The 16,110-nt window shown below is 33.5% G+C and overlaps 1 protein-coding gene across 9 annotated transcripts in view; it reads left to right on the top strand.

The window, feature by feature from the left end:
* KCNT2 (potassium sodium-activated channel subfamily T member 2) overlaps nt 1–14,165 on the top strand; it is a 375,231-nt gene extending 361,066 nt beyond the window's left edge. For all 9 annotated transcript variants that reach the window (XM_072814992.1, XM_072814994.1, XM_072814987.1 and 6 more), the window contains 3 exons: nt 402–486; nt 10,533–13,646; nt 13,757–14,165. In XM_072814992.1, the coding sequence (XP_072671093.1) occupies nt 402–486; nt 10,533–10,644 (197 nt within the window). In that variant the 3' untranslated portion in view covers nt 10,645–13,646; nt 13,757–14,165. The remainder of the gene's footprint in view (nt 1–401; nt 487–10,532; nt 13,647–13,756) is intronic.
* The last annotated feature ends 1,945 nt before the right edge of the window (nt 14,166–16,110 follow it).

Genomic DNA, 16,110 nt, shown 5'->3' with positions numbered 1-16,110 from the left:
CAGAATTTTCCATATGAATATTCATATCTGAGATGGCCATCTATAACCACAATTATTTTTTATAACTGATAAGGCAGAATTAACACCTTGTTTATATATTTCTTTAATAGAAATACTTTTTCAGTGTAATAGCTTAAAGAGTAGAATATAACTGTAGTTGTTCTGAGCAGAATTAGATACTTTATTTTTATCTTCTGTTGGAACAAAAAATGAGTACCTGTCGGATATTTTCAATGACAGTAATTTGAAAATAGTCAAAGTTATGTACACAATCACGCTGTGGGCAAAACTATAGCAAGTTCTTGTTGACAGCTATATGGTTTGAGGATTAGATGCTCTACAGTAATTCCTGTAATTTTCTGTAAGTAGTAAAACAAACTTGGCATTTATTTATCTTCTAGATGAAATGAATGATCATCAAAGTACCCTCTCCTACATCCTGATTAACCCATCTCCAGACACCAGACTAGAGCTGAACGATGTTGTGTAAGTTGATCTTCTATCTCACATAGGCATTCATTAAAAGAAAACCAGCAATTTATTTTTATATTTTTGTTTCCACTATTATAATCCCTAATTTCTTGTCATAAATGCTTAGAAATTCCATTTCATTTTTATTTTCAATAAACAATCCACTCTATTTCTATGTGTAATGCTATAAAAAAAGTATTGTAGAATTGTAGAGGTATAAAAGAAGGAAATAACAGCAGGAATTCTATATTCTGTAAGCTCATATATATTTGGAGAAATAAGAGAAAATATGATAAGAGAATGAATGATAAGAGAATCATTTGATAAGAATGATAAGAGAACAGCTCAGAGGAAAACATGAAATACTCCACATTATCTAGTTCTAAATATCTTAGAGTTCCCAAAAACTCCAAAAACTCATAGAAAAAGTCTATGGTAGTAAATTGATTAATCAAAAACTCTGTGCCATGCATATACAATTGCATTAGTGTTGCCTTAAAAGTATGATATGGAGATCAGAAATTTTTCCTGATTTCAAAGTCTTACACTCTAATTAACAAACTACAATTTATTTATTTATTTATTTATTTATTTATTTATTTATTTAAAGATTTTATTTATTTATTCATGAGAGACACACAGAGAGAGAGAGAGGCAGAGACACAGGCAGAGGGAGAAGCAAACTCCACGCAGGGAGCCCGATCTGGGACTCAACCCCGGGTCTCTAGGATCACGCCCCGGGCTGAAGGCAGCGCTAAACCGCTGAGCCACCCAGGCTGCCCAAAAAAGTATAATTTAAACATAAAAATGTAATAGAAATATATAATATGACTTTGTTATTAATGGATTTAGCATCAACTGAGTGAGACAGTGCTTTTCTAATTTCAAAGAGGAAGTCATTGTTATGAGTTACAGTAATTTCAGAGGATATGAGGATTTGAACTAGACTTTGAAAAGTATATAAGATTTGTGTAGGTGGAGAACACAAGACATTCCAGAACAGGGAAATGGCTAGAGAAAATGCACTATGTAGAGTTTGCATAATGTGCTTCATTTGGCAACATTTCATTTGGTAGAAGAGAGGGTCCAGTTTGACCAGAGTAAAAAAGCTTTATATTAATTAGCATCTCTGTTGTTCACTCAATAGAATATTGGAAATGTATATTGGAAACCTGACTCTGGGGACGCCTGAGTGGCTCAGTTGAATAAAGAAGATATGTATGTGTGTATATATATAATAATAACAAAATATTATTCGGTCATCAAAGAAAAAGAAATCTTGCCAAAAACTAATATTATACTGGTTAACTAACAAAGTAAAAAAAAAAAAATTAATTCTATGTGATGGTCATATAAATAAATAAATGCTGCTTCACAGAAGCAAGTCAGAATAGGGAGGCAATTTTCTAGGAAGGAAAAGGGGAATTGCTTGTTGTGGGAAAAAAAGAAATGGTGAGTTTTCTATTATGAATTAAACTGATATGAATATCAAAAAAAAAGATGATGAGCTGGAAATTTGGATATATCATTCAATGGCTATGTGGAAATGTCTAGAAAGCATATGGGAATATAGTACTGGAGCTTTGAAGAGAAGCTATTTCTATGTAGAAAATAGTGATTTTTCATCTTCCAGATGAACAAAGCTAAAAAGAGAATAATTTTAGGGTAGAAAGATAGGTGTGTTTCAAAAACTTCTTAGGAAGATACCTCAGCAGGAGCAACTTTAATGCAAAATCAGTGTGAAAACAATTTATAATGCAACTCAGATACAACTAATTAGTATAATGCTTTATTTTGCCATCTGATGATTCTGAACTAGAATATCAGAACTTTGGGGAATGAGATACATGATAATTTCACCTTGTAAAATTCTTAAGGAAGCTGTCAAAAAATATGTCCATTGGCGATGTTGAATTTATGGAAGACTTTAAAGTTACATGAAAATATTTTATTTATGATGCATTTAGCTCTTAGCTGACCATTCTGGAGACTTTACTTGGTATGTTACTATAATAAAACAAAACTGCTTAGTTTTTCTTGTGTCCATATTTATACAACTTCCTTCCTTTAAACTCATAAAATCAGGCAATTTTTATTAATTTTCCATCTTCTCTAGCATCCTAACCTTTTTATGCCTTTTTTTAAAAGTGTAGTAATAATTTTTTTAAAAGATAGATTTTTTGTTTGTTTGTTTGTTTGTTTGTTTGTTGTAGAGAGAAAGAGCATGTAGAAGGAGGGGCAGAGGGAGAAAATCTCCAGCAGACTCTGCTGAGCATGGAGCTCAATTCAGGGCTCAATCCCATGATCCATGAGATCATGACCTGAGCTGAACCGAAGAGTTGGATACCTAACCAATTGAGCTCCCCAGATGCCCCACTATATATAGTGTTTTCTGGAAGTTATGCTTACCTTATTCATATTTCATAATGAATTATAAACTTTTAAACCAAATATGATTATTTCCCATGATTATTTTTGATAGAATGGGAAGATATTGTTAACCTTTTGAGTCTATAAACATGTCCTTTCATTGAATAGATGTTTATAATTTGAAATAATTCCCCCAAATTTAAACTTAAAAATAAAATATGTATGTTACAATATATATTTTGTAGGAAAAATAAACATAACATTTTCTGCCTTGTGGATACTATTATTTTTTATTTATTTAAAGCTAAAACATCAACTTGACTGCTATATAAAATCTTTTTACAATGACCTGTATTTGTGGCCATTGAAATAATTTTTAACATAACAGGAACAGTGATGAATTTCATGAAAATAAAGTCTACTGTGACAAGCAGTACATATTTAAGAAATTGATTTTATTAGACTCGTACGTTTAGTGGTGATAGTAATAAAGCAACTTTTGCAGCTATATCAATGAATTTAGGGGATACTTGATTATAATTATACCTTTTGATTTTCTAAAAAAAGTTGCTTTCCAAAATTCATTTTAAATAAAGATGTAGCTTTAATTGATGATTGGTGATTGGTGTTAAAGAGCTTAACCTTCTTGAAAGAAATGAAAATGAAAATACAAAATACAAAATTTTGTGGGACGCAGCAAAAGCAATTCTAAGAGGAGAGTTTATAGTAATAATGTATATATTAAGAAATTAGAAAGATCTCAAACAATCTTAACTTTACATCTAAAGGACCTAGAACAAGAAGAACAAACTATGCCCAAAATTAGCAGAAGGAAATAATTAATAAAAATTAGAATGAGAGGTGCCTGGGTGGTTTTGGCTCAAGTCATGATCTTAGGGTTGTGAGATCAATCCCCTCCTCGGGCTCCTCACTCAGTGAGGAGTCTTCTTAAAACTCTCTCTCTCTCCTTCTGCCCCTCCCCCTACTCTTTCATTCTCTATCATTCTCTTTCTCAAGTAAATAAATAAATATTTTTAAAAGTCAGAATGAAAATAAATAAAATACAAACTAGAAAAATAATGAAAAGATCAATGAAACTAAAAGCTTTGAAAAGATAAATAAAACTGACAACCTTTAAGTAGACTGAGAAAAAAAGAGATGACAAAATAAGAAATGAAAGCAGAAACACTGCAAGAAATACTACATAAATTCTGAGAATTATAATGGACTACTATGAACAATTATATACCCCAAATTACATAACTTGGGTGGTTATGTATATATGAATACATTTCTAGAAACACACAACTTACCAAGACTGAATGAGGAAGAAATAGAAAATCTGAACAGACCAATAATGAGTTAGGAGGTTGAGTTACTAATTAAAAAAAATTGTAATGCAGAAAACTCCACAGCCAGATGGCTTTAATGATGAATTTTACCAAATATTTTTAAATTTATTATTATTATTATTATTATTATTATTATTATTATTATTATTTGTATATTTTTTATTGGAGTTCAATTTGCCAACATATAGCATAACACCCAGTGCTCATCCCGTCAAGTGCCCTAGGTGCCCGTCACCCAGTCACCCCAACACCTCGCCCACCTCCCCTTCCACTACCTCTTGTTTGTTTCCCAGAGTTAGGAGTCTCTCATATTCTGTCATCCTTACTGATATTTCCCACTCATTTTCTCTCCTTTCCCCTTTATTCCCTTTCCTATTTTTTATATTCTCCAAATGAATGAGACCATATAATGTTTGTCCTTCTCTCATTGACTTACTTCACTCAGCATAATACCCTTCAATTCCATCCACGTTGAAGCCAATGGTGGGTATTTGTCGTTTCTAATGGCTGAGGAATATTCTATTGTATATTTAGACCACAGCTTCTTTATCCATTAATCTTTCGATGGACACTGAGGCTCCTTCCACAGTTTGGCTATTGTGGACATTGCTGCTATAAACATTGGGGTGCAGGTGTCCCTGCATTTTACTACATCCGTATCTTTGGGGTAAATCCCCAGCAGGGCAATTGTTGGATCATAGGGCAGTTCTATTTTTAACTCTTTGAGGAACCTCCACACAGTTTTCCAGAGTGACTGCACCAGTTCACATTCCCATCAACAGTGCAAGAGGGTTCCCCTTTCTCTGCATCCTCTCCAACATTTGTTGTTTCCTGTCTTAATTTTCCCCATTCTCACAGGTGTGAGGTGGTATCTCATTGTGGTTTTGATGTGTACTTCCCTGACGGCAAGTGATGCAGAGCATTTTCCCATGTGCTTGTTGGCCATGTCTATGTCTTCCTCTGTGAAATTTCTATTCATGTCTTTTGCCCATTTCATGATTGGATTGTTTGTTTCTTTGCTGTTGAATTTAATAAGTTCTTTATAGATCTTGGATACTAGCCCTTTATCTGAAATGTCATTTGCAAATATCTTCTCCCATTCTGTAGGTTGTCTTTTAGTTTTGTTGACTGTTTCTTTTGCTGTGCAGAAGCTTTTTATCTTGATTAAGTCACTATAATTCATTTTTGCTTTTGTTTCCCTTGCCTTCATAGATGTATCTTGCAAGAAGTTGCTGTAGCCAAGTTCAAAAAAGGGTGTTGCTTGTGTTCTCTAGGATTTTGATAGATTCTTGTCTCACATTGAGATCTTTCATCCCTTTTGAGTTGATCTTTGTGTCTGGTGTAACACAATGGTCTAGTTTCATTCTTCTGCACGTGGATGTCCAATTTTCCCAGCACCATTTATTGAAGAGACTGTCGTTTTTCCAGTGGATAGTCTCTCCTGCTTTGTTGAGCATTAGTTGACCATAAAGTTGAGGGCCCATTTCTGGATTCTCTATTCTGTTCCATTGATCTATGTGTCTGTTTTTGTGCCAGTACTGTACTGTCCTGATGAACACCACTTTGTAGTACAACCTGAAATCTGACATTGTGATTCCCCCAGTCTCTGGTTTTCTTTATCGATATTCCCCTGGCTGTTTGAGGTCTTTTCTGATTCCACACAAATCTTAAGATGATTTGTTCCAACTCTCTGAAGAAAGTCCATGGTATTTTGATAGGGATTACATTAAATGTGTAAATTGCCCTGGGTAGCATTGACATTTTCACAATATTGATTCGTCCAATCCAGGAACATGGAATATTTTTCCATTTCTTTGTGTCTTCCTCAATTGCTTTCAGAAGTGTTCTGTAGTTTTTAGGGTAGAGATGCTTTACCTCTTTGGTTAGGTGTATTCCTAGGTATCTTTTGCTTTGGGGTGCAATTGTAAATGGGATTGACTCCTTAATTTCTCTTTCTTCAGTTTCATTGTTAGTGTATAGAAATGCCACTGACTTCTGGGCATTGATTTTGTATCCTGCCACACTGTCAAATTGCTATATGAGTTCTCACAATCTTGGGGTGGAGTCCTTTGGGTTTTCAACGTACAGTATCATGTCATCTGCAAAGAGGGAGATTTTGACTTCTTTGCCAATTTGAATGCCTTTTATTTCTTTTTGTTGTCTGATTGCTGAGGCTAGGACTTCTAGTACTATGTTGAATAGCAGTGGTGAGAGTGGACATCCCTGTCATGTTCCTGATCTTAGGGGAAAGGTTCCCAGTGTTTCCCCGTGAATTTTACAAATATTTAATGAGGAATTAATACTAATCCTCCTCAGACTCTTCCAACATTAAGGAAGAGGGAACACTGCAAACTTATTCTGCAAAGCCGTAGGTACCTAGATACTGAAACCAGTTAAGGATATCACAAGAAAAGAAAACTGTAGATAAATATCCCTATGAATATAGATGCAAACCAAATTTAAGAATATATAAGGATTATGCAGCATGACCAAGTAGAATTTATCCATGGGTTGTCAGGATGATGTATGCAGCCAATTAATGTAATTCATCACATTAATAAAATGGAAGATAAAAATCACATGATCATCTCAGTAGATACAGAAGAGGCATATGACAAAATATGACATCCTTTCATGATAATAATCCTTAATAGATTGGGTACTGAAAGGGACATACCTCAATATAATAAAAGCCATATATAATAAACTCATGTTAACGTTATAATAAATGAGAAAAAATTGAAAGTGTTTCCTCTGATATCAGATACAAGAAAAGGTTGCACCCTCTCAATTTTCCTATTCAGGATAGTACTGGAAGTCCTACCTAGAATATTTAGACAAAACAAAGAAATAAATAGCATCCAAATCAGAAGGAAGAAGTAAAATGGTCACCATCTGCTGAAGATATGATCTTATATAAAATTCCAAAAAGTCAATAAAAAATCTGTTTAATGATTTCAGTAATGTGACAGATTATGAAACCAATTTACAGAAATCAGTGGCATTCCTTTATCCTAATGACAGTAATATTTTACACTAATGACTCAACATCAAAAGAAAATAAAAGAAAGAAAGAAAGAAAACCACCCTATTCACAAGAGGTCCAAAACAATAACATACTTAGGAATAAATTTAACCAAAGGAGTGAAAGATCTGCCCATGAAAACTATAAACTTTGCTGAAAGAAATCAGAAAAGACACAAAGAAATCGAAAGACCTCCTATGTTCACGGATTAGAAGGATAAATATTTGTAATGGCCATACTATCCAAAGCCATGTACAGACTCAACAAAATTCCTATCAAAATACCAAAGGTTTTCTTCACAGACTAAAACAATCCTAAAATTCACATGGAACCACAAAGGATCTTGAGTAGCCAAAGCAATCTTGAGAAAAAAGAACAAAGCCAAGGTGTCACACTTCCTGAATTCAAACTATATTATAAAGCTATAGTAATAAAAACAGTATGAACCTGACACAAAAATAGATACATAGATCAGTAGAACAGAATAGAGAGCCCAGAATTAAATCCTGGTATTTATGTTCAACTAATATTTGACAGAATAGCAAGGAACACCCAATGGGGGAAAGGAAAGTCTCTTCAAAAATTGAAACTGTAGAAGCACATGCAAAACAATGAAAGTATATTTCTATCTCATACCACTGAAAGAAATCCTCAAAATGGATCAGAGACCTAAATCTGAGACCTGATATCATAAAACTTGTAGAAGGAAACAGGGAAGAAACACTGATATTGGTCTTGGCAATGATATTTTGGTCATAATGCCAAAAGCACAAACAAGGAAAGCAGAAATCAACACATGGAACTACATCAAACTCAAAAAGCTTCTGCACAATGAAAGAAACAATCAACAAAATGAAACAACAGCCTATAGAATGGGAGAAAAATTTTGCAAACCATATCTCAGATAAGGGGTTAATATACAAAATATACAGAACTTCTAAACAAAGAAACAAACAATCAGATTTAAAAATGGGCAGAAACTAAGGCTTCCAGAGGACATGAAAATAGCCAATGCTGCGGATAGATGCTCAGCATCACTAATCATCAGGGAAATGCAAATAAAAATCATAACAGGATATCACCTCAAACCTGTTGGGATAGCTATTTTCAAGAAGACAAGAGATAACATATGTTGGTGAGAGTATTGTAAAACCAGAACTCTTATATACACTGCTGGTGGGAATTTAAATTAGTCCAACCATTATGGTAAACAATACAGAAGTTTCTCAAAAAATTAAAAATTGATCTACCATATGGCCCAGCAATTCCACTTCTGGGTATACTATCCAAAGGAAATGAAAACAGGATATTGCTGAGACATATGTACACACACATCTATTCAGCATTATTCACAATAATAGATATATAAACAACTGAAATGCCCATCAATGGATGAATGAATAAGAAAGATGTGGTGTAATACACAATGGAAGAAGATATCCTGCCATTTGCAACAACGTAAATGGACCTTGAGCACATTATGCTAAGTGAGATGTTGGAGAAAGACAAGTACTGGGTGATATCACTTATATGTGGAATCTAAAAAAGAGTCAAGTCCATAAAAAATAGATGGTTACAAGGGGGTAGGAAGATGGGGGATTAAGATTGATGGTATTTAAGTGTTCAAGCTTGTAACAAGAAGTAAAGATAGAGATCTAATGCACAGTATAATGAATATTGTTAATAATAATGCATTATAATGATGTAATATGATGAATATTGCTTCAATGGCAATCATTAAAATATATGAATTTATCACAGTAACATGTTGTACATCTTTAATTTACAAATTGGAACATGTTCAATTTATCAAATAAAAAAGAGCTTAATATGCACTATTTTCTTCATCAATCTAAATGCTAGTGATGTTCAAAGTAATTATAAAGCAGTGTGCATAGATAACAATATCCAGTTAATGGATTCAAGGACATTAATTCCAACTTTTATTTGATGGGAGAAAATAGACTGTAGTGCTTTAAATTACCTTTTCTTATTTTCATTAAGGAACGTATTTTATGTATATTTTTCCTTTAGTTTTTAAGAGGAAATGTGTAATCTTCATTAGAATTCTCACTTTAAGTTAGCTTTTCTGCTCATTTTTTTGTACCTCCCAAATGTTTATAAAAGTATGAATTCCCAGTTTCATTTGTACCTGAAACAAGACTGTTCAAATGCTGCATTACATGTATTTGTTTTCCTTCTTTCTCTGCAAACAGTCAATGACTTTACACTGCCTTTGGAACAGAAATCGAAACTACTTTATCCTGAAACTTAAAGTCCTTCGTTAGCTGTTTTCTACTTTTCTCCCTGAATTTACCTTCCACTATTTCCTGGTTTAACCATTTTCCTGAAGTCAAACTCATTTTCTAAAGAGATCAGGAGCAAGCTAGAGAGAGAAGCTTAGCTCAACCTCCTCAGTAAAAGTATTCCCTCATTTTTTTCTGTTACTTTTTTTCTCTTTCTGTGATGTTTGGAATTTATTTTTCTTGTCTATATCTGCTTTATAGATTAAAGTCTACTAATCTTGTGCAAGATAGGGGTTAAGGTTTGTGACTTTTTCTATTCAGTTCCTAACACAGTATTCCAAGTGAGCTCAAGAAATGGAACCTTGTGTCATTTGAAAGTTGGAAGTAAAACATCTCTCTTCAAACAAATTCTAACATTATTGAAGTGTATGAGTTTGGCAGATGGACATTTTTCCATTTACCAGTTAGAATGAATTAAGAATTATTTTTTATTCTTTTGTATAATTGCTGACGATAGCACACCCTGAATTTTAGATTAATTTCCAGATAATTAAAAGATTATCTCTGCATAGTATTCCTCAGAGTGTCTATCAAATGATTACCTTTTTAGATTCCTGAAATATTTAATTTAAAAAGACTTTGGAAATGATATAGATCCAATTTATTTATGAAAAAAATAAGACTAAGAGCAGTTAAGTAGTAGAAGAATCATGGCTGAGATTTAGGTCTCCTTGTTAGAAAAATAGTCAAAGATAATAAATCAACAGAACACTAAAATAAAACATGAAGTTTTGATAAGAGGAAGGAGGTGAAACGGATCATAACTAAAAAAGAATAATTATTAATTCATCAGCTTACATCATAATCTGCTTAAATACAGAAATAATATAAGTCCCTGCCAAATTGTATAGGCCACCTAAAAAGTGAGTTCTTTCACTAGTGCTATGTATAGATACAGTTTAGATGACCTGAAAACCAAACACATTTGAAGCAGCAGTCTGAAGTGTAGGTGTGAATTTTTTTTTGCCTTTATTTACTATTACAGTTATTTGCTTTTTCTTTTCCTAGATACTTAATCCGACCAGATCCGTTGGCATACCTTCCAAACAGTGAACCCAGTCGAAAAAACAGCATCTGCAATGCCATGGGTCAAGACTCTCGGGAGGAAACTCAGCTTTGATAAAAGGAAAATAAGAGACCTTTTTTCTCCTACAAGAATCTTGCTTGAAACAACTCTAAATCTTAGGAGAAGAATAAGTGCTGCTGGCATGAAAGAAACTTGATCAGAATATATTCAATTATCTCACATTAAAATCAATCTATTCTCTAAGAAATATAGATTATTTTGAAATTTAAAGTATTGCTTATTGGTACTCCTCCTATTAATATTTGAAAGACATCAATGGGATGATTTTGAAAACCTCAATTAAAACACACAAATTTAAATGGGATATTTGACAATATTCCAAAGTGTATGAAGCCAATTTTTAAAAGTATTAAGGTTTTATGAAAGTAAACAAAAAATCCAACTACATTTGGTGCATCACACTGGACGTAGCAGACTGGTTCCTCTTAAAAACTAAAAAGTCATATTATATTCTTTAAACTTGCTGTTTTATAAAATTGAGCTCATCATAAATGTCTGGCATCTACACAGAGATTAACCAACAAAATTGTGTGGCTGACTTTTGTGAGAGACTCACAGTTTGCTTTAGAGTACAAATCATTTTATCGTTTTTTTGCCTTTTCATATCATATCATATTCATTTTAGAACTTGAGATGTTTACAGCATGTTTTATTACATTGAGGAAACCAAAACAAAAAATATCAAGTACCTGAACTTTTTTGCTACATTTACATCTGACACACATTGTATGCCAAGAAGAGTGTTAAAAAACAAATATTTATTATTCTCCTAAAAGAATGCCTGACAGAGAAAATACTGAAAACACAAATGTTGACTTAAATTGAAGCCAGGAATTGAAACGTTAACTGAAATATGCAGTAATGATTTTCATTAGGCTCTTGAGCTTTAACATTTTCGTAGTCTATATAGTATGTTTCATCAGAAAGATACTTTAAAATTCAAACAGGCAAAATTAACCTTTTATGGAATACAAGGACATTTCAAAACTTTAAAAGTCCTCCTCTATGCTTTACTATTGAGATATTTATACACAAAACAATATGTTAAAAAATTTATTTAATTTTGAAAAATCATCTGTAGGACATATAACACTGTGAGGAAAATGCATGTAGTTAAGATGGGTAGCTTTTGCCATTGAAATTTAATATAAATCCTGAAGAATTTTACAGTTATAAGATAAATATAGATTGATCCTTGATGACACCAATGCTGTTATCTTACTGCTTCGTTCCGCTTCAGAAATAGGCTGAAAAGCACAAGAGCAGTTTGCCAGGTGGTGGGAATATGTTACGGTATTCCCATGAGAGAGACATTGGTAAATTTAAAGAGACATTTTTCCTCTAATTTTGTGTTTTAAAAAATTTCTGACCTTGACAATGAATTTTAATTCCACAAAAAAATTGGGCATATAAGACTAGAAAGAGGCATTTTCTTCTTTCTTTTCACAGAGAAGCAGATAAATTGAGAAGATAGTGGAAGAATTTTTTAAAACAACAAATATAAATAAAGCCGAAAATTTCCCAGATAATTCTATGGACATGAAAATGTAAAACCAAACATGTGAAATTATAGCTGATAGCCATTGTATAATTTGGCTTACAGAGGATGAAATGCCTATTTGTTATTGTTGTTTTTTAGTATTTTCCATGACTCTCATTTTAGAATAACAAAAACACCAAGAATTTCCTCTAAAACAGGGAAAGCCTATGTTTAACTTTCTCTAATCAGAGAAGTAGGGAATTTGTCATGTTACTTAAAATTGGCAGCAGACCTTAAAACAAAGATTGTATGCATATGTATGCATGTATGTTGTAGACATGTGAAATATACTTGGCAAACTTACATATTCACCTGTAAATTATTCAAACGAAAGACAGAATTGAACTAATATATGTAATGGAGAACAATAATAAGTTTAACTTATTTTATATTTACACATGAATAATCAAATGTGATATTTCTTTGAGTTGTCATTTCATTACTCCATTACAATTATTTTTAGGAATAAATGGAAGATTTTATGAATATTCTATTTCCCCACGAGATCTCAAGTTTAGTATTTTTGCATTTTGACCATTGTCAAGACTAGGACTCCAAGCTAGGACATGACTATATTTCCTATAAAACTAAAAGCTTTGTTTCATAAATTTTAAAATAATTATTTTTGATTATGAACAGTAGTCCAAATTTAATAATTGACATAATTCATAACAGCTTGCTATAAAAACGATAGTTTACTAGTCTTTCTGTTATTTAAAGAATAAAATACGCTTATAAAAGCCTTTTAACAAACTGTTGCCTTTTTAAAATACTTAACTTGCACACAAAAATAAAACATAAAGTCAGTAATAGTCCTTGTAATCCTATGGGAATCGGCTGTTTATTGTCTATGTACCATTTTGCTACCAGTTACATTGAATCGCTTAAAATAAATAATAAAAATTATTTCTGGTGGTGAAAACCCTTGGTGCTTTTTGCCAAAACTTCAATTGCTTAACCAATTATGCTTTGAAACCACAAAATGCCTTTGTCGCTTTTATATAAAGTAATGTAAACGTGAAGAAACATCAACATAAACATGATGGTCATCTCATTGGAAAAGATAGCCATAAAAAAACGTGTTGAATTACTTCCTAACATAATAGTTTCTGAATAGCTATGTGGTAGGAAAAGCTCAGGGAGGATGGAGGTTGAGAAGAAGTGAACAAAGGGAAGGAGAAAAAGCAGAAAGGAAAAAGAAGGTGGAAAGGAGTGAATGTAGGTGCTAGAAGAGAAATATTTTGTTTTTGTTTTTTACAAAACAGTGAATTCTGCCCAAATATAGTAATTTAACCAGAAAAGTACTGGTTAGAGGGAAAAAATAATTTTAAATGCAATGATAGACTTTTGGCTCCAGGGAAATGGATTCTATTCCTCCTGCTAAGTACAACTAATAACTCTAGATATTATTTATTAAACAAGCATCAGAAGACTGAAAAGTGAAAAGAAGAAGGAAGACAGACCGGGGAACTGGGTCGTGTGGAGCAGCAGGGCGGTGAGTTCCTGGGTTTTTTGGTTGCCTCCTCTGTAGCCTGCTCTGCATATTGAGAAATATCAATGAGCATGAACAAAACATCCCAGAAATAACCTGCTCTCTCCTTCCAGGGGACTGGCTCCAAGAGCAGGTGCACAGACTTCTGATGCTCCTGCACTTCCCCCGTCAACATAGCCAGGAGCCAGAAGCTAGCCTCAGCAGCCCTGCAGACCAGACCGGCTTGTCCTTGCGCTTGCCTCCAGTGAGAACGAGGCTCCCCACATTTCCAGCAGGTTCTGCAAGTGCAAGTACCACAGTGACTTTTCTGTGAGCCACAGCTGTGCCATCTCCAACAGTCTTGATTTCAGTCCTGGGGTCTCTTCATGGGGCACTCTGTCTCTGCCCTGATGATGACTCACACTCTTCATATCTGCTGTTGCTATATTCTTTTCAAGTTCTCTTTATTACTAACCAATCGGTCATGGCTACAGAGCTCTGCTACGGCTAATAAATTTCTACATTAAATTTTGTCTGTCTAAATCACTGTGTGGTTTCTTTCTCCAGATTGAATCCTGGCTGAGATTTGTCGCACAAAACAGCAGTTCTTCAATCTGATTAAATCTGAGATAATGTTGATATCAAATTTCAAGGACTGCAATTTAAAGGACAGATTTTGGGAAAATTCAACAAATTAAATAGCACCTGCTGGGAAACTTTTAAGACAGATCATGCTCATCCTGTGGAGTATTAGATCACTTTATTTCATTTTGATCTTCTCTGCTTTTTTTTTTTAAAAATAGGACTGCTCTTCAGTCTATTTAGAGAGACATGTCAGCCTTAATTATTGTGAGTCAATGTAATATGATAGCAAATGGTCCTAAAAATATAGTTACTTGACTTATAATTAAAGTCTGTCTTCTGTCTTACTATTCAATAGAATTACTTTCTTTATATCTAAAAATATTTCAATAGAAACAAAATAATGGGGACGCCTGGGTGGTTCAGTGGTTGAGCATCTGCCTTTGGCTCAGGGCGTGATCCCAGAGTCTCGGGATCCAGTCCCACATTGGGCTCTCTGCATGGAGCCTGCTTCTCCTCTCTCTTCCTATGTCTCTACCTCTCTCTCTGTGTCTCTCATGAATAAATAATCATTTCTAAATTGTAAGTATTTTTTAATACTGATAATTGCCCAATGTCACAAATTATACCTGTATGCATTAAATGTATTGGAATCTAAATTTAATGGGGACCACAGAATGAAACCCACCTAAAATCTGTCAACCTATCATTGTCTTAGTCCATTTGGGCTGCAAGAACAAAAATGCCATAGACTGGGTATGTCTTTAACAAACATTTCTTTTACACAGTTATGGAGGATCAAGACAGCAGCAGATTCAATGTTTGGTGAGAACCTGCTTCCTGGTTTATAGATGGCTTTCTTCTTGAATCTGAACCCAGCAGAAAGTAGAGGGAAGCAAACTCTCTTGGGACTCTTATAAGGGCCTGAATCCTATTTATGAAAATTCTGCTTTTATGATCTCATCAAATCTTAATTTCCTTCTAGAGACTCCAGCTCCTAATGTCATCACATTGGGGGCTAGGACTTCATATGAATTTGGAGGGGAATTTGGAGGGGGCAGATACAAACATTAGGTCTATAACATTCTGTCCCTGGTCCCATCCCCCAAATTCATGTTTTTTTTTTTTTTTTCACGTGCAAAATAGATTCATTGCATCCCAGCAGTTCCAAAACTCTCAACTTGTTTGAGCATCAACTCTAAATTCGAAAATCACATCTAAATATTATCTAATTAAGATAATCTCTAATAAGATATACTTTGGGATGAAACCCAAAGTACCATTTATTTACTTATTTTATTAGTTTTCTGGGGCTGGTATAATAAGATACAACAGAGTGGGGCCCTTAAACAACAGAAACTTATTTGCCACAATTCTGGAGGCTTGGGAGGCCAAGATCAAGGCAGATTTGTTTGGTGTTTGGCAGGAGCCCACTTCCTGGTTCGTAGGTGGCTAACTTTGGTGTATGCTTTCATGGCAGAGAGTAGAGAGAAGCAAGCTCTTAAACTCTTTAGGGCATTAATCCCTTTCTTGTGGCTTCACTTTCATGACTTCATCTAAACCTAATTATCTCCCAAAGGCACCTAATATTGGAGGGTAAGATTTCAAAATGCAAATTTGAGGGAGGCACAAATATTTAGTCTATAATGGTCATGTAATCTCACAAGGAAACTGGCACTTTGTGACACATATTTGGCAGGACAGGTTTGACTATACTGCAGTAATGCATAAACACCGTAATCTCAGGCCTTAAAATAATAAAAAATTATTTTAATCTAGAATAATGCCCAATGAAAAAAATGACTTTAAGTTTTAGATTAAAGATTTTATAAATATATATCCATTGGAATAATATAAATTTTCAGATCATTAAAGTAACATTAAGTATAGCGGAAATGGTTATTAC

The sequence above is a fragment of the Canis lupus genome, chromosome 38 (assembly GCF_048164855.1).
Source record: "Canis lupus baileyi chromosome 38, mCanLup2.hap1, whole genome shotgun sequence".
Lineage (NCBI taxonomy): Eukaryota > Metazoa > Chordata > Mammalia > Carnivora > Canidae > Canis > Canis lupus.
The sequence above is the reverse complement of the archived record's forward strand: the minus strand, read 5'-3'. Positions and strand labels throughout refer to the sequence as shown.